At 42.0% G+C, this 27,011-nt stretch overlaps 2 protein-coding genes across 3 annotated transcripts in view; one reads left to right on the plus strand and one right to left on the minus strand.

Annotated features, from left to right (window-relative positions):
- Nucleotides 1-19,981, plus strand: part of LOC117519171 (GTP-binding protein REM 2-like) — a 45,314-nt gene extending 25,333 nt beyond the window's left edge. The window contains exons 5-6 of the mRNA XM_034180483.1: nt 12,424-12,601; nt 19,336-19,981. Of these exons, the coding sequence (XP_034036374.1) occupies nt 12,424-12,601; nt 19,336-19,628 (471 nt within the window). The 3' untranslated portion in view covers nt 19,629-19,981. The remainder of the gene's footprint in view (nt 1-12,423; nt 12,602-19,335) is intronic.
- A 5,618-nt stretch (nt 19,982-25,599) lies between these two features.
- Nucleotides 25,600-27,011, minus strand: part of paics (phosphoribosylaminoimidazole carboxylase, phosphoribosylaminoimidazole succinocarboxamide synthetase) — a 29,196-nt gene continuing 27,784 nt past the window's right edge. For both annotated transcript variants that reach the window (XM_034180484.1, XM_034180485.1), the window contains 3 exons: nt 26,150-26,330; nt 25,910-26,068; nt 25,600-25,835 (listed from right to left, as the gene is read on the minus strand). In XM_034180484.1, the coding sequence (XP_034036375.1) occupies nt 25,669-25,835; nt 25,910-26,068; nt 26,150-26,330 (507 nt within the window). In that variant the 3' untranslated portion in view covers nt 25,600-25,668. The remainder of the gene's footprint in view (nt 25,836-25,909; nt 26,069-26,149; nt 26,331-27,011) is intronic.

Raw genomic sequence — 27,011 nt, forward strand, 5'->3', positions numbered from 1 at the left:
TGAGCCAGAGTGCTCCGTGTGACGACAGCTCCCCCTGCTGATGAAGCTATGGACACATGCAGGGCCAAAATAAAATTAGAAAACAGACAGAGGAGGCTGGCCCGCGGAGAGTGCTTTTTCTGCGGCTCTAACGAGCATTTGCAGAAACAATGCCCCAAGCGGTTAAACACCAACGCTCGCCCTTAGAGACTGGGCTTAGGGTGGGCCATAACACACACGCGGGTAATGCACGAAAATCCGCACGAATCCCAGTTGTGATCCTCTGTGGGGATTTAACCCTTCAAGCCCCAGCACTAATCGACACGGGGTCAGAAGGGAATCTGCTAGATAGCAGATGGGCTAAAGAAGTAGGGCTCCCTCTAGTGGCTCTTCCTTCACCAGTGAGGGTACGGGCACTAGATGGCACCCTTCTTCCACTAATCACACACCAGACACAGCCCTTAACACTGGTTGTGTCTGGGAATCACAGGGAGGAGATTGTGTTTTTTGTAACACCTTCTACCTCCAGAGTTATTTTGGGCTATCCATGGATTAGTAAGCACAATCCCCGGATCGACTGGCCGTCTGGGGTTGTGGCTCAATGGAGCGAAACCTGCCACCGGGAGTGTTTAAGATCCTCGGTCCCACCCGGTGTGACTGCTAAAGAGGAGGTTCGAGTCCCTCCCAATCTCACGGCGGTGCCAGTTGAGTACCACGATCTTGCTGACGTTTTCAGCAAAGATCTGGCACTCACGCTTCTCCCGCATCGACCGTATGATTGTGCCATTGATTTGATCCCGGGTGCTGAGTATCCGTCCAGAAAACTGTACAACCTCTCACGCCCCGAGCGAGAATCGATGGAGACCTACATCCAGGACTCTTTAGCTGCCAGGTTGATCCGGAACTCTTCCTCCCCGTTAGGTGCTGGTTTCTTTTTTGTGGGCAAGAAGGACGGCGGACTCCGTCCATGCATTGATTTTAGAGGGCTGAACGAGATCATGGTTCGCAACCGATACCTGTTGCCCCTGTTAGATTCAGTGTTCACTCCCCTGCATGGAGCCAAAATATTTACGAAATTGGATCTTAGGAATGCGTATCACCTGGTTCGGATCCGGAAGGGAGACGAATGGAAGACGGCATTTAACACCCCGTTAGGTCACTTTGAGTACCTGGTCATGCCGTTCGGCCTCAGTAACGCCCCTGCGACGTTCCAAGCACTGGTAAATGACATCTTGCGGGACTTCCTGCATCGGTTCGTCTTTGTATACCTAGACGATATCCTCATCTTCTCCCCGGATCCTGAGACCCATGTTAAGCATGTACATCAGGTCCTGCAGCGGTTGTTGGAGAACCGGCTGTTTGTGAAGGGTGAGAAGTGTGAGTTCCACCGTACTTCTTTGTCCTTCCTGGGGTTCATAATCTCCTCCAACTCCGTCGCCCCTGATCCGGCCAAGGTAGCGGCGGTGAGAGATTGGCCCCAACCGACAAGCCGTAGGAAGCTGCAACAGTTCCTCGGCTTCGCTAATTTCTATCGGAGGTTTATCAAGGGCTATAGTCAGGTTGTTGGTCCCCTTACAGCCCTGACCTCCCCAAAAGTTCCCTTCACCTGGTCGGATCGGTGCGAAGCCGCGTTTAGGGAGTTGAAACGCCGGTTCTCTACTGCGCCAGTTCTGGTGTTTGACCTCCGCGCACCCGACGGCCTGGAGTCAACATCTGGCCTGGATCGAGTACGCTCATAACAGTCAAGTTTCATCAGCAACTGGCCTCTCCCCATTTGAATCATGTTTGGGGTACCAGCCCCCATTGTTTCCGGCTGTGGAGGGAGAGGTCGGGGTTCCCTCAGTCCAGGCCCACCTCAGGAGGTGCCGTCGGGTGTGGCGAACAGCCCGCTCTGCCCTGCTGAAAGCCCGGACGAGGGCGAAGAGCCATGCAGACCGCCGACGCGCCCCGGCCCCAGACTATCAGCCCGGGCAGGAGGTCTGGCTTTCAACCAAGAACATTCCTCTCAACACGGAGTCACCAAAACTCATGGACAGATACATTGGACCGTTCAAGATCACTAAAGTCATCAGTCCAGCCGCAGTGAAGCTGAAACTCCCAACTTCACTGCGGATTCATCCCGTGTTTCATGTCTCCAAATTGAAGCCATACCACACCTCGGACCTCTGCACCCCCGGACCGGCGCCGCCTCCTGCCCGCATCATCGACGGCGAGCCTGCGTGGACAGTCCGCAGGCTCTTGGATGTTCGCCGGAGGGGTCGGGGTCTCCAGTATCTGGTGGACTGGGAGGGTTACGGACATGAAGAACGCTCCTGGGTGAAAAGGAGCTTCATCCTGGATCCGGCCCTCCTGGCCGAGTTCTACCAGCACCCCGACAAGCCTGGTCGGGCGCCAGGAGGCGCCCGTTGGGGGGGGGGGGGGGGTTTCCTGTTGTGTGGGCCGCCCGAAGAGGAGGTACTGCTGGCCAACACCAGAGGGCGCCCTGCCTGTAGTCGGGTTTCAGGCACCAGAGGGCACAGTTACTATCCAGGAGCCAGGACTGACAGCTGTCAGCAATCATCATCACTGCACCATAAAAGCCTGGAAGAGACACCACATCTCCGCCGAGATATCAGTTTACCACACAGGTAACCTCTCAGCCGTCTTCTGTGCCGCATGCACATAAGTGTTTTTCTGAATGTTTTTGCAGTAGTAACCTTCTGTAACTTGCAGCTTGGAGCTGGTTGGTGAGAATTTGGAGGAGTAGGCTAATCCACTCCTAAATTCTTAGTTGTTACATTAGGTACTGCACGGATTGTGTTTCCTGCTACCTTGGAGTGGAGGACTGTTTCCACTCAGGAAGGAACTGTGAGTTTGCTGACTGCTTACTGGGTGTCCACACACCCACCCTTAACCTGTTTTTGTTCCTGCCAGCAGTACCGGATCTGACAGCTGGAAGCAGAGGCCACCTGGGGACTCGGCGGCTTCAGTATACTGCGGGTCTTCGTTGGCGGCGGAACCTTGTGGGCCCCGGCTCTTCTCTGGATAGGCGTCTCCTACCCTCGGGCCTGCCCACGTCACCTATTGTATTTTGTGATCGACTGTCTAAAAGCAGTATTCGACCTGTTGTGCACATTTGCCGCAATAAATTGTATTTATTGGATTCTCTATTGACCGTTCATTTGCGCCCCCTGTTGTGGGTCCGTGCATTACACTTTCCCCAACAGCAACTGTTTTACCAATCCTTTACTATATATATATATATATATATATATATATATATATATATATTATAAATAATTACCTTTGAGAGGATTCTGGGAGCGATGAGAGATGGTTTCATCAGCCAAGTTCTGAGAGCAAATTCATCATCAGCTATGAACTGATTATTTTATTTTATTTTTATATAGCGTGGCATCAAGCGGGACAAAAGCGGGTCGCATTGGCACAACAAATTTTGCTGCACCTTGTGGGGATCAAATTTGTGCAAGTGTCAAGGTGGTTTTAGTGTTGAAAGTTTACACAGATCTGATGTGTTCCAGCTTCCAAATTCTGCAGACATAACAAGGCACAATATCACCATACAGACAATCCAAACTGGGCACACAGGCCGCATTAATTAATTCCACATGGTAAATCCATTTTTGTAAAAGTAAGTCCCTTCTGCTGCTCCCTTGTTTTTGCACTCGGGGTCACCACAGCAAATCCAAGGTGGATCTGCATGTTGAATTGGCACAGGTTTTACGCCGGATGCCCTTCCTGACGCAACTCCACATTACATGGAGAAATGTGGCAGGGGTGGGATTTTAACGCGGAGCCTTCTGAACTGAAACCAAGCGCATTAACCACTTGGCCACCACCCCTGCTAAATCCATTTTTGTATTGTACTGAATTAATTCAGCTTTGAGTAAAATTCCATTTCAGGTGGATTCTAAATCCTCAGACTGGGTACAGGCCCTTCAAAAGTTACAGCAAAAATTCAATAATCAATTCTTTAGAGGATGCTCATTAATGAGTCACATTTTAGTCCAGGCACTGCCAGGCAATATTGTATATATATATATATATGGTATACAACTTCATATTCATGCATTGCACAGGCATGACACTCTGCAAGATACACCCATTTACCCGTTTACCGCCCAAAAGTCACAGAAAAGTAACAAGAATAACCAAAGCAACTTATGTATGGAAGGAAATGCTGTCTCTCTTCTTCCTCCGGTTGTGGCATTGCCAACATGTGCAGCTTTATGGCATTTTTCAGCTGATTCTTGACAAGATTCATGAGCTACGTCTACGTGCTAGCCACTGAGTTGCCCGGTGAGAAACTTGCGGACTCTAGTTCTCCTATATGGCTTTGTAGGGTGTGTGTGTGTGTGTGGGGGGGTGATAATGAGTTCAGCAGTATGTCCACAGCTTTTGGATAAAAACTGTTCCTCAGCCTGTTTGTTCTTGCTCTCATGGTTGCTACCCTGCTTGATGGGAGCCTGCTGAACACGTGGTGTCCAGGGCATGAAGCGTCACCAAATACTGATTAATCTGGCTGTATGTATTTAGTTGATGAAAGGTGCTGAATCCTTGCGATATATAAAGAAAGTGCTCGCTCGCCGAGTCCCTTTTCAGTTTGGATTTTTATATAATTATCCTGTTTACCACTGCTTCAGTGGATATGAAACACTTTCTGCTGCAAAAAAGAACATGGTGATCATCTTGCTGTGTGCTGCCAGCTGGGGAAACTGTGCCTGGGTCTCAAGATAAATGCATGAATTTATTCTTTTATTAAAGCTGGTAACAGCCTGTACTGGGTACATGCCGAGCTCAAAGGGAAAACACAAAGACAGACTAAACTGGACAAGAAACAAGAGTAGAGAGAAACTGTGTTTTCAAAGCAGTGGAAAAAAGCCAAAACTGGATCACAGTACATACTATATTGTGAATTAATATTGTGTATTGATAAGGCGCAGGTTGGTTTATATTTTATCTGATGATCACATTTGTTCATCGTGAAAACACGATAACCAGACTGACGCCACGCTCAGACAAAAAGAGCACAAAAATATGTTGTATCTGCATTTGGCCGAGTGAGAAAAGCTCATTATCAGATTGTTTTCTACAACTGTTTCTCCTGAGACTAGTTCAGAGGCGTCTGTGTGTATGTGTGGGAGAAAGCTGAACGCAGAGCAGATGTGCCAAATCATTCCACTGCTTTCTGTTTCTGATAACGTGGAAACACCAAATACACATCCTAGAGATACACTGTCAGTTTTTCAAATCTCTCAGTTCTGTGTGTTACTATTTCTAATAATCGGAATTCTCATGACTTTGTGTGGACATACAGTGAAGAAAATAAGTATTTGAACACCCTGCGGTTTTGCAAGTTCTCCCACTTACAAATCATGGAGGAGTCTGAAATTTTCATCCACTGTGAGAGAGATAATCTAAAAAAAAAATCCGTAAATCACAATGTATGATTTTTTTCATAATTTATTTGTATGTTACTGCTGCAAATAAGTATTTGAACACCTGTGAAAATCAATGTTAATATTTGGTACAGTAGCCTTTGTTTGCAATTACAGAGGTCAAAGCTTTCCTGTAGTTCTCACCAGGTTTGGAGACACTGCAGCAGGGATTTTGGTCCATTCCTCCATACAGATCATCTTCAAATCTTTCAGGTTTGGAGTTTCAGCTCCCTCCAAAGATTTTCTTTTGAGTTCAGGTCTGGAGACTGGCCAGGCCACTCCAGGACCTTGAAATGCTTCTTACGACCCATCTTCAGTGCTCTTACTGAGGGAAGGAGGTTATTTGCCAAAATCTTGCAATACATGACCCCATCCATCCTCCCTTCAATATGGTGCAGTCATCCTGTCCCCTTTGCAGAAGAGCACCCCCAGAGTATGATGTTTCCACCCCCATGCTTCACGGTTGGGATGGTTTTCTTGGGGTTGTTCTTATCCTCTAAACATGGTAAGTGGAGTTGATTCCAAAAAGCTCTATTCTGGTCTCATCTGACCACATGACCTTCTCCCATGCCTCCTCTGGATCATCCAGGTGGTCACTGGTAAACTTCAAACGGGCCTGGACATGTGCTGGCTTGAGCAGGTGGACCTTGCCCTGCAGGATTTTAAACCATGACAGCATCATGTGTTACTAATATAATCTTTGTGACTGTGGTCCCAGCTCTCTTCAGGTCATTGACCAGGTCCTCCTGTGTAGTTCTGAGCTTTTTCAGAGTCATCCTTACCCCACAAAGTGAGATCTTGCATGGAATCCCAGACTGAGGGAGCTTGACAGTCATCTTGTGTTTCTACCACTTTCTAATAAATAATCATAACAGTTGTTGTCTTCTACCAAGCTGCTTGCCTGTTGTCCTGTAGTCCATCCCAGTCTTGTGCAGGTCTACAGTAATGTCCCTGGTGTCCTTAGACAGCTCTTTGGTCTTGGCTATGGTGGACAGGTTGGAGTGTGATTGATTGAGTGTGTGAACAGGTGTCTTTTATACAGGTAACAAGTTCAAACAGGTGCAATTAATACAGGAAAAGAGTGCAGAATAAGAGGGCTTCTTAAAGAAAAATGAACAGGTCTGTGTGAGCCAGAATTCTTGCTGGTTGGTAGGTGTTCAAATACTTATTTGCAGCAATAACATACAAATAAATTATTTAAAAAATCATACATTGTGATTTCTGGATTTTTTTTTTTTTTTGAGATTATGTCTCTCACAGTGGACATGCACCTAAGATGAAAATTTCAGACCCCTCCATGATTTCTAAGTGGGAGAACTTGCAAAACCGCAGGGTGTTCAAATACTTATTTTCCTCACTGTAGTCAACAGGTAGCAGATTATAACAAAGGACATTGTAGTACTTTTCCCATCTCAAAGCACGTATGCATCACACACACACACACAAACACACTTCTTCTTTGTCTTTCGGCTGTTCCCGTTAGGGGTCGCCACAGCAGATCAATCGTTTCCATCTCACCCTGTCCTCTGTATCTTCCTCTGTCACACCAACCACCTGCATGTCCTCTCTCAGCACATCCATGAACCTCCTCTTTGGTCTCCCTCTTCTCCTCCTGCCTGGTGGCTCCATCCTCAGCATCCTTCTCCCTATATACCCTGGGTCCCTCCTCTGCACATGTCCAAACCATCTCAATCTCGCCTCTCTGACTTTGTCTCCAAACCGTCCCACCTGAGCTGTCCCTCTGATATGTTCATTCCTAATCTTGTCCATTCTTGTCACTCCCAAAGAGAATCTCAACATCTTCAGCTCTGCGACCTCCAGCTCTGCCTCCTGTCTTTTTGTTAGTGCCACTGTCTCTAAACCATACAACATAGCTGGTCTCACTACTGTTTTGTAAACTTTCCCCTTCACTCTTGCTGATATTCTTCGGTCACAAATCACTCCTGCCACCTTTCTCCACCCACTCCACCCTGCCTGCACTCTCTTCTTCACCTCTCTACCACACTCTCCATTACTTTGAACAGTTGACCCCAAATATTTAAACTCATCTACTTTCACCACTTCTACTCCTTGTAACTGCACTATTCCACTGGGCTCCCTCTCATTCACACACATGTACTCAGTCTTGCTTCTACTGACTTTCATTCCCCTTCTCTCCAAAGCATATCTCCACTTCTCCAGACTAGACTCAACTTGCTCTCTACTCTCACTACAGATCACAATGTCATCTGCAAACATCATAGTCCATGGGGACCCCTGTCTGATCTCATCTGTCAACCTGTCCATCACCACTGCAAACAAGAAAGGACTCAGAGCTGATCCTTGGTGTAATCCCACCTCCACCTTGAATGAGTCTGTCATTCCGACTGTGCATCTCACCGCTGTCACACTATTCTTGTACATGTCCTGCACTACCCTAACATACTTCTCTGCCACTCCAGACTTCCTCATACAATGCCACAACTCTTCTCTTGGCACCCTATCATAAGCTTTTTCTAAGTCCACAAACACACAATGTAACTCTTTCTGTCCTTCTCTGTACTTTTCCAACAGTATTCTCAGAGCAAACATTGCATCTGTAGTGCTCTTTCTCGACATGAAACCATATTGCTGCTCACAGATCTTCACCTGTTTTCTAAGCCTAGCTTCTACTACTCTTTCCCATAACTTCATGCTGTGGCTGATCAGCTTTATGCCTCTGTAGTTACTGCAGCTCTGCACATCACCCTTGTTCTTGAAAATAGGAACCAGCACACTTTGTCTCCACTCCTCAGGCATCCTCTCACTTTCCAAGATTTTATTAAACAATCTGGTTAGAAACTCTATTGCCATCTCTCCTAGACATTTCCATGCCTCCATTGGAATGTCATCTGGACCAACTGCCTTTCCACTCTTCATCCTCTTCATAGCAGCCCTCACTTCTTCCTTGCTAATCTCTTGTACTTCCTGATTTACTCTCACCACATCATCCAGCCTTTTCTCTCGCTCATTTTCTTTATTCATCAACTCTTCAAAATACTCCCTCCACCTTCTCGGCACACACTCCTCACTTGTCAGCACATTACCATGTGCATCTTTTACCACCCTAACCTGCTGCACATCCTTTCCAGCTCTGTCCCTTTGTCTGGCCAATCGGTACAAGTCCTTTTCTCTTTCCTTACTATTCAACTTCTTGTACAGCTCGCAATATGCCTTTTCCTTTGCTTTTGCCACTTCTCTTCTCACCTTACGCCGCATCTCCTTGTACTCCTGTCTACTTTCTTCATTTCTCTGACTATCCCAAAACTTTTTCGCCAACCTCTTTCTCCTTATGACTTCCTGAACCTCTTCATTCCACCACCAAGTCTCCTTGTCTTCCTTCCACTGTCCAGATGTCATACCCAGTACTGCCCTAGCTATCTCCCTCACCACATCTGCAGTACTTTTCCAGTTGTCCAAAACTGCTTCCCCTCCAACTAGTGCTTCTCTCACCTGCTCGCTAAATTTCACACAACACACACACCTTCAAAACCTGTGGGTATAGAACAAATCAATATAAAAACTGTTTTGTTCCTACAGCTATTGCACTGAGGAATAAGTCATAATTGTTTTTAATTCTTTTTTCACAGATAGTATTTATTACTATTTTGTTTTTTTATTATTTGCGTGTTTTTTGTTATTTGCATATTGCTGTTTACCCATTATTATACTGTTCTTAGATTTTACGGTTTTATTACCTGAAGCCATCAAATATGGCCATTGAGTATTGCAAAGACTTTGCGTCCATCCGTCCAGCCGTCTGTCTGTGCTCAGCATAAGTCCAGTTCTATTACTGCCAGAGTCTTCAAATTGACAGAGAATTCTTGGGACACAGACCTTGGACAAGTTCAAAGATGGCTATTTTAAGAGGTACTTTAAGAGGTTAAAAAGTCACATTCTGTTTGGCACCGTGATGTCAGTGGCTGGTCTAGCTAGCTGCAAGCTCTGTTTCATTTATGTGTAAATATAACCCCTTTGTCCTATATTATGTAAAAGCTAACAAGAAATAAATACTTTTAAAACTGAAAACACTGTTTTTGTAACCTAATAACCAGTGTTGCCACAGTTACTTTGAAAAAGTAATCCAATTACTGATTACTGATTACTCCTTGAAAAAGTAACTTAGTTACTTTACTGATTACTCAATTGTAAAAGTAACTAAGTTAGATTACTAGTTACTTTTTTAGTTACTTTCCCCAGCTGCCGACAACAACCCTCTGCCACCTCAACATGATAATGATACCTGTTTTGCCAAAACTCGCTTTATAGTCACCCTTTCTTGACTTCAATGAAAATACTTGTTTTATAAAAAGTAAAATAATCTTTCTTGACCTCATATTTAACTGTTGACAGCACTGTAACAGTAAAACTTGCAATTTCTAACCTACATTGTTTGTAAATGTAACTATTAAATTCTAACATTTTTCTAACATTGAAATTCTCTATAAACATTTTACTTGTCAAAATTATTATTATTTTAAGTAGTATTAGTAGTTGTAGTAAAAAAACGGCTTCAAAACTGGACCTTTAATCTAGGGGTGTTGTGGGGGAGGGGGGCACATCCCTGCCCCACGCCCCCATTCCACCTGGATTCGCCCCTGCTTTGGCGTTTGAGCACAAAGAATGGATAACATTTATTTATGCAGAAAACATGACCAGATTTACAGGTAAGAAAGTTTTATTGTGTTTTCACATCATGTGGTCCTCAGAAAGAGAGTTTAGGTGCATTTGAGTGGAAAACAGTGTTAGTTGTTGACACGTCGCGGAGGATCAACTGTTTTTAACGAGACGATACAGAGCGGCTCAGCTCAGAATTATAAATAAACGAGAAAAATAAAGCATAAAAATGACTTTGTAAAGCTCAGTGCAGGTGTGCTGTTTTCACCGCGCTTTAAGAGGTGAGGACGAGTCGGATCTGATGAAAAGCTCACAGCTCGCTTAAAGTGGGCAGTTCAGTCGAACCCCGACCCTCTGCCTACAGACCAAGTTTACCGCTGCTGTCGACCCACAATGCAAAAATAATAGTAACGCACAGTGACTTGGAGAAGTAACTTTAATCTGATTACTGATTTGGAAAGATTAACGCGTTAGATTACTCGTTACAAAAAAGTGGTTAGATTAGAGTAATGCGTTACTAAGTAACGCGTTACCGGCATCACTGCTAATAACACATCTGCAGTGATTTACAGGACATTTTGCGGACGTCAGCGTGCACGCTAACTCAAAGCTAACTTCCACATTTGTCAAAAGCTCATGTATGCGCACGCATGACCTTAAAATGCCGTTAAAACGTAAATATTGTTTTTGATTGATTGAGGGGCTTTATTGAACATGTACAAACTGTACTCAAGACAATAGGATCTTAATTTATTAATGTAAATCACTATATATATATATATATATATATATATATATATATATATATATATATATATATATATATATATATATATATATATCACTCTATACCAATTAAAGAACTGCAAATTATAAAGAAGACAATGCTCATACTGCTGAGGGTATTTTAGCATTGCTTTATATTTTTAGTAGTACCTGGACCTGTAATGAACTTTTAACTTTTCACTCTATTTTTTTTTATTTATTATTCGTGGGGAAGACCCGGGACTAAGTGGAGAAATTATATCTTCACATTGTCCTGGGAATGCCTCGGGATCCCCCACTCAGAGGTGGTAAATGCGGCCTCGGAAAGGGAGGTCTGGGGTCCCCTGCTGGAGCTGTTGCCCTCACGACCTGATCCTGGATAAGTGGTTGAAGATGAGTGAGTGAGTGATCAAGTATTCACTGCTACAAAACTAATACAAATCCTATATTTTACTTCAAAAGAAAGCTATAAGAATTGTTTCTAAGAAACCATATTGTGAGTCAACAAATCCATTGTTTGTCCATTTGCATATTTTGAAATTTGACTGATTATATCATAATACAAATTATATATGTTCAAAGTACAAAATAAACTTCTACCACAACATGTCCAGGACCTGTTTAAAATGAGGGACTCCAGTTATAATCTACGAGGACCATTGTTATTTCAGAAATCAAAGATTCAAACTACCGTAAAAAGTCATTGTGTTTCTGGTAAAGGTGTTAACACTTGGAATAATTGCCCAGACAACATAAAATGACTTGGTACTCTGGTCTGCTTTAAAAGGCTCTACAAAAACTATTTGATTACTCACTATAGTATGTTAAATTAGGTTTATTGATTTTGTCTTGTTTTTGGTGTACTGCTGCTTGCATAGTAACAGTTATGCCACATGACATGAGAATAAAAACTTTTCACTATCTTTAGTGCAAGATATGAAAATTTACAGTGTGAAAGCAGTGAGATGAACAGTAGGAATGATTGATGCATTCAAGGTGGGGGTGGGATTTCATGAAGGATCGGGCCTGAGCGCTTTCTTGTTTGCAGTGATGATGGACAGACTGATGGACGAGATCAGACGGGAGTCTTCATGGATGATGATGTTTGCAGATGACATTGTGATCTACAGTGAGAGCACAGAGCAGGTTGAGAATAGCCTGGAGAGGTGGAGATTTGCTCTGGAGAGAAGGGGAATGAAATTCAGGCAGAGCAGGAATGAGAGGCAGCCCAGTGGAATAGTGAGATTACAAGGAATAGAGGTGGTGAAAATAGATGAGTTTAAATACTTGGGATCAGCTATCTAAAGTCATGGAGAGTGTGGTAGAGAGGTGAAGAAGCAACTGGGGCCATGTGGCATCAAATGAAATCAATATTCTATTCAAGGCCCCCTGTCATCTATACAAACCAACCCAGTCAGTGTTCGTGCAGAGCACCATGGCCATCCAGTGTTATCATATAGATATGGACAAAAATCTCTGAGGAATGTCTCCAACACCTGCTGATTAAAACCAAATGAAGAATTAAGAATAGTTAAGGTAGGTCTGAAAGTATAAGGAGATTCAACCAGGTGTACCTAATAAAGTGGTACCTTTGTCTTTCCCTCAGGATCTGTCTGCTCTGCAGTGTGACGTGTGTGTTCTGGTGTTCTCAGTAACAGACAGGCGTAGTTTTCACCGCACTGCCCAACTTCGACTTCTCCTGAGGGAGACTCAGCCGCAGACGCCCATCATCCTCGTCGGTAATAAAAGCGATCTGGTTCGCTCGCGTGAGGTCTCTTCGCAAGGTAAAACTCCTGATTCTGCTGAAAAGCTCACTCATCATTTATTTCCTCCTGCAGTCAGCAGTGACTTTTCACCTCTTTTTTTTTTTATCTCTGTTCACAAACAGTAACATAAAAATGAAACAGTGGAAAGTGTAAATGTCAGTGTGGGAGTGTGAGAGCAATAATTACACTTTGAAGGCAAACTGTGATTCCACTGCTTGGTCACATTTATCACCACACAGAATCTGAGCCTAAAACCATATGGATTTCATTTCCAAATATACATCTGCCAGCAAATTATGGGCTATGGACCGAGGCTACAGGACCATTATGTGCTGAATATTTTAGAATTTTACAAATGTAAATTATGCATAGACATCTCTGACTTGCTTCAGGGAGTACAATAAAACAAAAACCCGACAAATCTTATTTTTATGTAACGCTCCTTTATTATTCCCTCTCTCATAGTACACTAAAGTGTAGCTCTCAACATTTTAGCCTTTTCAGTTCACATTGAGCTGTAGCCCATATTTAGTGATTTTTACTCCAAGCCTTCTGGCATGGAATTTGTTTCTGTAGTTTTATACTTTTGCTGAACTTGACTCTGTAGTGGAAACACTTTTTCAACTGTTAATGAAAAAGTTAAATGTTGTTCAATGACTGATCAGATCTCAGAAGCTAAGCAGAGCAGGTCCAGATGAGCACTTGGCTGGGAGACCACTTAGGAAGCCCAGGGGTTGTGTGTGTTTCTGTGGGGAGACCTGGAGTTGCGTCAGGGAGGGCATCTGACACAAAACCTGTGCTGAATCCGAATGTGGGTCTGTAATGGATTCGCTGTGATGACACCGCACAAAACAAGGCCAGATGTATGACTGATCAGAGTTAAAAACGCTACATTTAAAAAAAAAAAATGTAAACCATCGAGAGTTTGTAAAACGAACACAAGTGTGTGTTTATACAGTATAATGATACCACAATTCTCCAAGGCCAGAATCTCTGTGTCTATGTTAGACTGTCCAGAGTGCAACTCAAAAACCAAACATACTTAGATAATGTATGTACACTGCATCCAGAAAGTATTCACAGCACTTAACTTTTCCCACATTTTTATGTTACAGCCTTATTCCAAAATGGATGAAATAAATTTTTCCTCCCAAACTCTACACACAGTACCCCATAATGACAATGTGAAAAGTTTTTTTTTAGATTTTTGCAAATTTATTGAAAATAAAAAACTAAGAAGTCACATGCACATAAGTATTCACAGCCTTTGCTATGAAGCACACAACTGAGCATGGTGCATCCTGTTTCCACTGATCATCCTTAAGATGTTGCTGCAGTTTAATTGGACTCCACCTGAGATTAATTAATTTGACTGGACATGATTTGGAAAGACACACACCTGTCTATATATAAGGTCCCACAGTTGATAGTGCATGTCAGAGCACAGACCAAGCATGAAGTCAAAGGAATTGTCTGTAGACCTCTGAGACAGGATTGTCTCGAGGCATTAATCTGGAGAAGGATACAGAAACATTTCTGCTGCTTTGAAGGTCCCAATGAGCACAGTGGCCTCCATCATCTGTAAATGGAAGAAGTTCACATCCACCAGGACTCTTCCTAGAGCTGGACGCCCGTCTAAACTTAGTGATTAGGGGAGAAAAGTAAGTAAGTAAGTAAGCTTTATTTATAAAGCGCCTTTCACAGACCAGGGTCACAAAGCACTGCACATGGCATACAAAAATAATCTAAAAATAACATATAAAAACAATAAAATACAATAGCCTTAGTCAGAGAACCACATGGTCACTCTGTCAGAGCTCCAGCATTCCTCTGTGGAGAGAGGAGAACCTTCCAGAAGGACAACCATCTGTGCAGCATTCCACCAATCAGGCCTGTATGGTAGAGTGGCCAGACAGAAGCCACTCAATAAAAGGCACATGGCAGAGTTTGCCAAAAGGCATGTGAAGGTCTCTCAGACCATGAGAAACAAAATTCTCTGGTCTGATGACAGGCATCATGTTTGGAGGAAACCAGGCACCATCCCAACAGTGAAACATGGTGGTGATAGCATCATGCTGTGGGGATGTTTTTTCAGCATCAGGAACTGGGAGACTAGTCAGAGTTGAAGGAAAGATGAATGCAGCAACGTTTAGAGACATCCTGGATGAAAACCTGCTCCAGAGCGCTCTTGACCTCAGACTGGGGCGACAGTTCATCTTTCAGCAGGACAGTGACCCTAAGCACACAGCCAAGATATCAAAGGAATTGCTTCAGGACAACTCTGTGAATGTCCTTGAGTGGCCCAGCCAGAGCACACACCTGAATCCCATTGAACATCTCTGGAGAGATCTGAAAATGGCTGTGCACTGACACTCCTCATCTAACCTGATGGAGCTTGAGAGGTGCTGCAAAGAGGAATGGACAAAACTGCCCAAAGATAGGTGCACCAAGCTTGTGGAATCATATTCAAGAAGATTTGAACCTGTAATAACCAAATTTCAGATCAACTTCTAATGGCTGAGCTTGGGAAATCGTTGAAAATCTGGAACGTAGTCTTGATCCACTGCAATTGCAAATGCAGACATGCTGATTTCTCACTCATCAAGTCCTGCAATCAGGGCATTCATTGATTCAGCAAAGATCACAATATGGTCCATGAAGTCAAGGTCAGTAAACCTTTCCTCGCCAACAAAAGCACCCAAAGTCACTGTTCCACAACCCTGCCCATCACCCAACACCAGTGATGGGCACAGTTACGATAATCCGATAATTATCGAAGATAATGTTTTCATTATTGGATTATCTTTTTAGAAAACTTTAAAAACCATTATTGGACTAATTATCTTGCGCTAAATTTTTGTCTGATAATTTTTAGACTGATAACGTGGTAAATAAAGCTGAACAGCTACAAATATTTATAAAACTTAAAATCAGTTGAGCACCTACCTGTTAAATGTTTTGTAGCTGATGTGTGGTTCTACCCTCTGCAAAAGAGAGAAGAGCTGCTTTAAGAAGAAACCACTCTATCCTCTGCAGGCAACAACAACAACAAAAAAAAAACTAATTTCTTTTAATCCCATACTGATATGGGGGCAATATCACCCATGTCAACCAGAGACATACATTTTTAACTTATGGTTCAACTTTTAACCAAACTAATGTCGGACAAGTTATTTAAATTAATGTCATGTCTGAAGTTTTATAAAGTGAAAATAACAGATATATGTTTTAGTTTTAAAGTAATGCGCTAATTTTTGAGGTTTTAGTGTGGATATATGCTGTGCCCAGCAGTGCATTATGGGTAGGATAGAGTAATCTCAGTATGTTCATGACACGAGAAATGCATTTGAAATGCTCTGATCAGGCTCTACGGACAACAGCATTAAACTCTAGTGCCTAAAGCTCTTGTGAATATATTCTCTGGGTTTATAGATGTTGTCATTGTGTCATGCGTTTATTAAATTCCACGCATCTTAAATGTAGCAGACACGGATTATCTGGAATTTTGTTTTGGCAAGTTTTCAAAGTCTCTACTGCCATCTACTGGCCAGTAGTGTTTATTTGCCCTACTGACGTATCCCATAATCCCTTGCATGCCAGAGAGTTGCTGCAGTCAACAACATATAGAGAATTAACACGATGACAGTTGTAAATTAATATTATACTACAAAAATGTATTTTTTTTTTATGCTTTTTGTCACGTTAATAAGAGACTGCTGCATGATACCCTGAAAACTTGCTAAACAATTATAACAAATAATCCGTGTCTGTTACATTTAATCTGCGTGGAATTTAATAAACGAAAACCAAATTTCAGACATATTATTTATATATGTTAGTCTGGAACAAAGAGGACAAACAGTGTTGTAAAGAACAATAATCAAGACGTTAAAGAGCAAACTTCACTTTCCCCCAGAACGACATGATCAGGAAGTGATTGTAGCTCACAGCAGCTCCCATTGAAAAAAAACGGAGACAGCCTGTGATTCTCGCATGTTTACATAAAATAAACACAACAACAACGTCTATAAACCCAGAGAATATATTCACAAGAGTTTTAGGCACAAAATAAAAATAGTTTTATGTTGCAATGTTAATGGTGTTGTCTGTGTGCAGCGGTTAAAGTGCAGTGTGATCAGAGCGTCTCAATGTAGTTCTCAATGTTACTGAGATCTCGCAGCGTGGCGAACCCTCCGAGGTTTTGCTGAATTCGAAACGTCAATAGGGCGAATAGCCAACATTTATGTCAAGACAATATTGAGTGCACGTTTTACAATATAATAAAACGTGTGCACAATATAATAAAACGTGCACACAATATAATAAAATGAGCGCACATTCTCTCCACATGCAAAACATTTTGCAATGACACTTCCCGGGCGCTGTAAAAATGCCTGTTTTTACAAAAAAAAAAAACATTTTTGGGTGGTTTATCGTTTTATCTTTATCAAAGATAACTTTTTAGTTATCTGATTATCTGTTATCAAAGTTAATTTTTTGGTTATCTGTGCCCACCACATCTAAATGAAATGCTTTTCAAAAATCAACATACAGTAGTGTTCAGAATAATAGTAGTGCTATGTGACTAAAAAGATTAATCCAGGTTTTGAGTATATTTCTTATTGTTACATGGGAAACAAGGTACCAGTAGATTCAATAGATTCTCACAAATCCAACAAGATCAAGCATTCATGATATGCACATTCATAAGGCTATGAAATTGGGCTATTACTAAAAAAAAGTAGAAAAGGGGGTGTTCACAATAATTGTAGTGTGGCATTCAGTCAGTGAGTTCGTCAATTTTGTGGAACAAACAGGTGTGAATCAGGTGTCCCCTATTTAAGGATGAAGCCAGCACCTGTTGAACATGCTTTTCTCTTTGAAAGCCTGAGGAAAATGGGACGTTCAAGACATTGTTCAGAAGAACAGCGTAGTTTGATTAAAAAGTTGATTGGAGAGGGGAAAACTCATACGCAGGTGCAAAAAATTATAGGCTGTTCATCTACAATGATCTCCAATGCTTTAAAATGGACACACACAAAAAAAAAAACAGAGACGCGTGGCAGAAAACGGAAAATAACCATCAAAATGGATAGAAGAATAACCAGAATGGCAAAGGCTCACCCATTGATCAGCTCCAGGATGATCAAAGACAGTCTGGAGTTACGTGTAAGTGCTGTGACAGTTAGAAGACGCCTGTGTGAAGCCAATTTATTTGCAAGAATCCCCCGCAAAGTCCCTCTGTTAAATAAAAGACGTGCAGAAGAGGCTACAATTTGTCAAAGAACACATCAACTGGCCTAAAGAGAAATGGAGGAATATTGTGTGGACTGATGAGAGTAAAATTGTTCTTTTTGGGTCCAAGGGCCGCAGACAGTTTGTGAGACGACCCCCAAACTCTGAATTCAAGCCACAGTTCACAGTAAAGACAGTGAAGCATGGTGGTGCAAGCATCATGATATGGGCATGTTTCTCCTACTATGGTGTTGGGCCTATATATCGCATAGCAGGTATCATGGATCAGTTTGGATATGTCAAAATACTTGAAGAGGTCATGTTGCCTTATGCTGAAGAGGGCATGCCCTTGAAATGCATGTTTCAACAACACAATGACCCCAAGCACACTAGTAAACGAGCAAAATGTTGGTTCCAAACCAACAAAATTAATGCCTCGCAGATGTGAAGAAATCATGAAAAACTGTGGATATACAACTAAATACTAGTTTAGTGATTCACAGGATTGCTAAAAAAGCAGTTTGAACATAATAGTTTTGAGTTTGTAGCGGATGCTACTATTATTGTGAACACCCCCTTTTCTACTTTTTTTTACTAATAGCCCAATTTCATAGCCTTAAGAGTGTGCATATCATGAATGCTTGGTCTTGTGACAATCTACTGAATCTACTGGTACCTCATTCCCCATGTAACAATAAGAAATATACTCAAAACCTGGATTAATCTTTTTAGTCACATAGCACTACTATTATTCTGAACACAACTGTATGTTCTCCCCATGTCTGCATGAGTTCCCTCTAGGATACGCCAGCTTTCTCCCACTTTCAAAGATATGCAGGTTAGGTGAATCGGACATTCTAAAGTGACAGCAACTGTATGTGCTGTTCTTTACGAGACTATTCAATGGCTTGGCGGCCCATCTAGTGTGTTAACATCGCTCACCCAATGACCACTGGGATTGGCCCCAGCCCACCCTATGACCCTTGATTGACAGTTGTTCAACAGGTGCTGGCTTCATCCTTAAATAGGGGACACCTGATTCACACCTGTTTGTTCCACAAAATTGACAAACTCAGACTGAATGCCACACTACTATTATTGTGAACACCCCCTTTTCTACTTTTTTTTACTAATAGCCCAATTTCATAGCCTTAAGAGTGTGCATATCATGAATGCTTGATCTTGTTGGATTTGTGAGAATCTACTGGTACCTTGTTTCCCATGTAACAATAAGAAATATACTCAAAACCTGGATTAAGCTTTTTAGTCACATAGCACTACTATTATTCTGAACACTACTGTAAGTTGCAAAGTAATGTACAGACAATATCTAAGTAGGCTGCTGTTGTCATTTTGTTGCCATCTGGATTTTTGCCACTCCCAAGGATGCCTGTCCTATTCAACCTATTCCGTCCTTTCCTGGACTCATTTTTCAAAAGAGTTTTTTTTCCACACACAAAAAAGTGATCCTTGAAACACAGTGCTAACTCTCTCTCCTCATGCCTGTATCTCCTCAGAGGCCATGTCCAGTGCAGCCCTGTTTAACTGTCTGTATCTGGAGATCTCTGCCTCTCTGGACCATCGTACCCCAGAACTCCTGGTGTGTGCAGTGCGGCTAGCCCGAGGCCAGACTCCATGGCCCCCGGGGACCAGTGTGGAGGACATGAGCGGTGGAGGCCAACGTGAAAGCATCACATCCCGTGCCAAACGGTTTCTGTCCAGCCTGGTCCCCCGGTACCCTCGGGAAAGAGAAGTGGGCAAGTTCCTACGGCAGAAATCCCGCTCTTGCCATGACCTGGGGGCACTGTGATCAGCACCACAAAGAAATTAATGGTTAGATTGTTACACACCAACAGTGGGAAGTGGTTTAGTATACAACCTGGTGTTGACGTGGAATGGCAGGTAGTGAAGTCTGAGAGAGATGAGTGATGGCGTGACAATGATTATCACGTGCACTCAGAAGAGGACACCGGCAAGAATGACAACAACCGTTAGTGGTGTTTGGCATTGGAGAATTACAAAGAAATTTTGTACACAAAATCAAACAAAGCAGATTACAATACTGCTGTTGAACACAGGTACATAGACTGTACTAGTGATCGTCCACTCTAGTAGTTTTATGCACATAATAAAATGTTTTGGTTTTTTTTTTTTGAGTCTTCAGGAGTCACCTTGTATTTACTTTGGGTCTGCTGACACACTAGTTGTCACAGAGTCGTACTTCAGTGAAGAGTACAGTGACAAAGCAGCAATCCAGTCAAATTCACATCCATAGTAGTGGAGCAGATAAGTATGACTTTTGGCCAGAATTGTTCACTTGGGGATACAAGCATCAGATTTGGCATGAATGTTCTTCATAAATCAGTGTTCGAGAAAAAAAAGCGCTGACCACTTCAAAATCCAATATGGCGGCCAGGTAGGAGTCAATGAAGAATTACATAGGGGTCAAAATTTAAAAATGCTCCAGTCATATTGAAATGTTTAACACATTATTTGTCTGATCATAAATATTCCAAAAAAGTATATTTTGGACTATCTATGACTGAATGTTATGGAAAACAGCAAGAATGGTGACAAAGGTCAGTTTCAGTTTGTACAGGGGTCAAAAGTTAACGTTCCTCCAATTTTTGTAAAATGTGATCCAAATTATTAGTTAATAGGGTTTTTGAAAAGGAATAGTTTGCACCATGTGTCATGCACAGTTGTCACATTACAGGGTAACATATGTCACATGCCATAGAATCCAATGGACATTGACATTGTTGTTGGACATTGTTTGACATGTACTTTGCAAACCAAGCATTCAACACCATTAAAACTATTCCATTTATCAATCCTATTTGTTCAACCTATAAGTTGCACCACTTTTGACCAAAATTGGAGCAACTTTAACTTTTGACCCCTGTACAAACTGAAGCTGACCTGTCACCATTCTTACATACCTACCTGGCCGCCATATTGGATTTTCAAGTGGCCAGCACTTGTTTTTCTCAAATACTGATTTATGAAGAACATTCATGCCAAATTTCATGCTTGTGTCACCAAGTGAAGGATTGTTTCAGTTGTCTGCTGCACTACAGCAGTCTAGGTTTGCTGACAAATCACATTAGTTTCAGGTAAGTGTATCCATGGAGATGCCGTTGAAAAGCCAGCACAGTAAGAACGGTCTTACAAATGTGAATGTGGACATACAAAAGGTCAAAGTATAAAGAAAAGAAATCGCAATATGTGTGGAACGGTTGTTGCCATGAACACGGCAAATCACTAACATAGGCATTAAACTCCATTGCATGCAGTGAAATCGCACTGACAAAATTCATCTCTAACTTAAAACACGGATGGTTTTTCTCAGATATCTGCTTCCCTGGACTCGTGCACCACTCTCAACCCTTCGCACTCTTTTCCTCCCACTGCTTCCCACACAAAGATTCAGCACATCACACGTCCTTATATCCATTTGTTATCAAGAGGAGATATAAGCTATAACAGAAGAAGAAGAAGAAAAAAAAGTGCTGCATTATGATTCATTCCTTATTTGGTTGAAAAACTGAAAGGTCAAATTTTGGATCAGAAACTTGACCTATATGCGCCCTCTAGCGGCCGTGTTGAGGACGAAGACCGATGATTCAAACTCGGTTAAAAAAAAAAAGTTCAGTTTCAAACAGTGGAGAACACTTCTGAGTGTAATTTTAAAAAAGTGACACTTTTGAATTTCTAAAATGGCACAGTGGCTCAATGTGATGCACAGCAGGACTGAGGGGCTTCACAAAAAAATTCTATGTTTAATAGTTATTGGATAAAAACCAGGAAAATGAAGCATCCAAATGCACAGCTTTTCACAAAACTAAAATGCACTGATGTCAGAATTGTATTTATTTTTAATGTCCACTTCTTTCTGAGTGGATTACAGCTGTAAACTAATCTATCCCATGTTTTAGTTTAGGTCATAATTATTCAAACTGTCCAAAAATGGTTACCTAAATATGTTGTAAACCATTTGGTTCGTGTATCTCCAAAAATAAAGTCATAACTTGAATGCAGGTTTCATATAACAGCAATTCTTTCCAGGGGCAGGACTAGAATATTTTTGAGTTTGGGGGGGGGGGGGGGGGGGGGGCAAGGATCAATTTAAATAATGTAAAAAAGTAGTCCAAAGCCTTTCGTGGTTATAGTGTGTGTTTATATATATATATATATCCCATGGAAAGAAATCAAGAGTGCAAGTTATCATTCGGTGGGGAAGTGTAGGGATTAGGGAACCTTCTTGCGTGTGTTTGAATTTTTCCTCGCCCGCACATCGACTCAGTGACTATCAGCCAGCCTTAAGCGTGAATACATGTACTGAGCACTCATCTGATTCTCATTTGCTATGACGGAATGACTTGACTCGCTTGAGGTACTGCAAAAGGTATTCGAGCAAGTGATTGACAGAATACACTTTGGTCATGGATGTCTGTCGTCACCATCCAAGATCATCGAGATGGGGTGGGGATTAGCACAAATTTGGTACATTCCACTTTGATGGAGGATTTTGGCACGTAAAGAGCGTCAACAAAATTTGCGCCAAAGTTGCTGATGGCGGAGCAGAAGTAACTGCGTCTGGAAGTCTCACAGGACATACTAGACTGTGCAAACAGCAACCCCAACTTCCTGAACACAGTCATCACTGGTGATGAGATGTGGATTTGCAGGTACAACCCAGAAACCAAATTTCCATCATTGCAACAGAAACAACCAATATCACAGAGATCAAAGTTTAATTAGCTTATAATGCGCCAAATCACAGCAAAAGCCATCTCAAGGCGCCTTACATAAAACAAGTCAACATAAAATTGAATAAATTAAAAATGAATAAAAAAAATTCAAATACATAAATAAAAACAGAAGTAAAAGAATAAAACAAAAACTATTCATAAGAAATAGAATAAAAATAGGTTTTGAGTCTTGACTTAAAAATGTCCAGACTCAGACTGCCTCACGGTCGCAGGAAGACTGTTCCACAGGGTGGGTGCACGATACGAAAATGCTTTGACCTGCTGACTTCTTCTTCACCCTGGGAACACAGAAAAGCTCTGCGTCCTGCGACCACAAAGCCCAGGACCGCACGTAGAGTTCCACCAGATCAGCCAGATAAGATGGTGCCAGTCCATGAACAACCTTATAAGTCAATAACAAAACCTTAAAATCTGCTCTCAGAGACAGGGAGCCAGTGCAAGGACGCCAAAATGGGTGTGAAAAAGCATGGGGTAGCAAGATCAAAGTCATGCTGTCTGTTTTGACTCTTGTAAAGGTGGTGCATCATGACTACGCACCAAAAAGCCAAATTATTAAGACTATTATTGCAAGGTCCTGTTTCCTTCGTGATGCCGTTTGAGTGCCACAAATGATCGGCTCTGAGTGGCGAAAAGTTGCCAGTTAAATCATGACAGTGCACCTGCGCATCCTGCTCAGGCCTTCCTGGCCAAGCGCAACACTCCAGTGATTCGTCAGACTCCCAACTCTCCTGACATGACTCTGGTTTTGATTTGATCATGCTCAGCAGGAATCTGCTCCACATCTCAAATACTGACATACATCTCAATCTTCGATCACTGGCTGTGAACTGGCGCCTCTTTGGAGCAAGTATTTGTGCACATGGGCCGGTATCATTTTTCAAAAACAATTTGAAAATGTAATTTAAAGGGCAAACAAACCACAACCGCTTACCTTTGTAGGATGTGTCGCTCCTTAAAAAAAAAAAAAAAAAAAATCCTACATATAATTTATGAAGAAAGATATCTTTACCAACTAAGAAAGTCTTGTGATCACCCAATTGGAGATATACACCACCAGCGCCGCCGTTCGGCATAAGCAGACTACACAGCCTGCGTGGGGCACCAACCATGTTGCACTAGTTTGCAGGGCCTCCAATTGACTGAAAAATGTGTTGAAATTATTACATTATTACATTTCGAAATCACTATGAATTATTTATGAATAGGCCCATCGTTTTTGTCTTTAAACATTGTGTAGGCCCCTACCCCATTACTTAATTGGGGAAAATTAACAGTTTTTTGCCTAATATAAAGCTCCCATCCACCCCCGCCCGATTCCCTGAAATGGTACAGCCCTGTTTGCGTCTTTCTCTGGTCGCTGTGTCGCCTAACCAGGGTTGCCAGATGTGACGATTTCCAGTCCAATAAATGCAAGGAGGCACTAACTCCTGCACAAGTTGAACTGATTTTTAAAATGTGTGTGGCAATTCTATACAAAAAACTCGTCCAGTACCATATTTTTACCCTAAACAAACCAATTGGATGGGAAAACACCCAATCTGGCAACCCTGCACCTAACTGAAGTAGCACTGCTAGCCCACATTCGATTCTGACACGAGACAAGTTGCCACTATGCTACAATTAAACAATGAAGCGACAGCAGGAGTCTGGAGCAAGAATAGTGAGAATAATTTCATAACTTTTATTTAAGGCATATGTATGTAAATGACATCCACATGCAGTCAGCAGAATGCTGGAAAGAAACGCAGTTTAGTTGGTGGGGGTACTGTAGAGTGCTCCATTCCCCCTTATGGTAAGGAAAGGGTGACACCTGCTGGTAAACGTTAGCATTTGTTGTGGTTGTGTATGGTTTCACAATGCCACCACTGTTTTGCTTGATGTGTAGTATTGAGCATTTTAATATTTAGGTATTTTTCTGTGTCCATAATTTAATATAATGGTTTCATGTAGTTTTCCTATCGTTATGGAATACACCGGATACTAGATAACATAATGAAGTGTTTTACAGTTAAACAGAAAACCTAAACTGATGCATATTTTATGCACTTATCCTATTATGAACAAATTGTTGTGTGTGTGTGTGTGTGGGGGGGGCTCCCAAACCTTAGCAGCGGCCCTGTACACCACCACAAACTGTAGATGGAATTCTACAAATGGACCTTGGTACTGGGAGTTGCAAAATCAACTGCATGTTTTTTTTTTTTTTTTTTTTTTTAAATCCCCATTCATATTGCAAGAACAATTGTGCTTTTATTACCAATATTCTCACAGTGCCAGATATCTCAATTTAACTGCTATCAGTGAGGAGAATAATAGTCGGCCATTATCATTCTGATACAGAGACGGGCAGAGTGCTCAACTAGTTTTTAGTTTTGTTACCCCCCAATCACAAATACTAACCCATTTAAAAGATTTTATTCAGACTGTGTTAAACCAGAGATTAACCAATTCTGAAATGCTGAAAAACTGGTTACATTTGTGGCTTAAAAAATGAAAACCCATCAGCTGTAGAATTTGATAGAAACTGGAGCCTGTGGAGTTTACTAAACAGCTGAAAGGGGAAGGTTCAAGCCCCTCAAAATGCTGTTTTGGGCTCCACAAATTTCCTCGATTTGGTGGTCGTGGTATATTTATGGAAAATTGCCTTGAGAAATGGGGTACTTTTCATTTCCTGGAACAAGCATGTGCCGTGCCTGGGATAACCAGTTACCATGTTCAAAACAACTCTCAGATTAAATTCATTTTAGTTCAGCGTGAAAAGTCGATCCACCCAGAACGTCTAAAAATTAACCTTCAGCTGCAAAATATGACAAGTCATGCAGCTACTGAAAACTGATAGAACCGCATTTAAAATAAATAACTCAGACACCATTTACTGCTGTAGAGAGAAAAATATAATTGGATTAAAGAACCAATCAAGCTTAAGTTATGTATAATTTTTTTTTTTTTTTTTTATTAATGGAATGATTTGCGAAGACTATGCAGAGTTAATTGGCTAGGGTCCCCCCCGTGGTAAACAAAAGCATGACACTGCCAGAGGAGCCTTCAGAGAGCTCAAAGGTTGTGAAACCCACTTCACAGGCTGCAGGCCTGCAACTTCTGGTCAGCCAGCTTGAGCAACACCCAAGTGTTGAGCATAGAGGCCCTGAGTTTACACCACACCAGGTGGTTGGTCAAGCCGAAGATCTGGGCAGCAAACTGAGCTGTGGCCTCAGGAGAGAGGATTGTGGAACACCCAAGACCTGCAAAAGGCAGAACAAAATGAAGCTCAGTCTAAAATGACTAAAAATCATCCCTGACGAGTATCTACACGTACCACTTGGCATACGGAGGGAGGACCAGACATCTTGTGCACCCCAGTCTGGAGTGAGAGGCGGGCAGTTGATGACGGGATAGGCGGTGTTACCAGACATCACTGGACCAAGGCCGTTACTTCTGCCTGCCACAGCCACAAAGACGGTGGGAACCCCGTCGCCTGACAAAACACGTACCAGTCAGTTCCAAAACAGAAACACAAGACCCCCCTTGTGTAACAGTGCGTTTAAAAGTGAGCTACCTTCATATTGTGCTTTGATGCGAAGTGTCTCATCTGGACCCTTGTGTGCCGAGGTGACTCTCAGGATGCAGGGAATCCCATAGGAGGCGCACGCCTTCTTGATTTTATCACAGTGGGCCATGTCTGAGGTGGAGCCCATCAGAACAACCACCCTGCCGTTTGCCTCAGACTCCAGTAGCAGCTAAAGATACAATTAAGAAGCCAGGATTGAATTTCCCCACAGAAAATGAAATCAACTGATTTCATATGTGCATTTTATTAACTCAATTAATTCAGTAAAGAAAAAGATAAATTTCCCCTCAGCCATTTAGTTTTTTTTTTTGTTTGTTTTTTTTTAAGTCTCATACATGGTGCCTCACTTTAAAAACTGCAGTAAAAAGGAATTATTGGCCTTCATGGCCTCATTTACTCTGTTAACTGATAATCATGTGTGCCCTATGCTAAAGGATATTTGGAAGGAAGCACTGAAGCACCTTTTCGAAGCATTTAGCAAACCAACACCACCTAATCATGGCTGCCACGTAAAAGCTTCTGGGGCATTTTATTTACTTGGGAACTTTTTTTAAAGCAGTAACAGTTATTCAAGTGTATTATTCACAAAACTTTTCACTGCATCATTTTGACAGGTGGGGTAGATTTAAGTGTTACATATCGTATGTAGTTCAGTTAAACAGATCTTTAAATGAGTGTATGAAAGACTGTATACAGCAGTGTTTCCCAAACTTTCAGACCAATGGCCACTGAACCCAAAATAAATAAAGCTAAAGATCCAAATTTCAAAGGTTTGATTTTGGTACGGTATGACTGATTGTTATTAAAAGAATTTCACTGAATCTGAAATGCACCAAAGTGCAGATAAACT

Source organism: Thalassophryne amazonica, chromosome 10 (assembly GCF_902500255.1).
Source record: "Thalassophryne amazonica chromosome 10, fThaAma1.1, whole genome shotgun sequence".
Lineage (NCBI taxonomy): Eukaryota > Metazoa > Chordata > Actinopteri > Batrachoidiformes > Batrachoididae > Thalassophryne > Thalassophryne amazonica.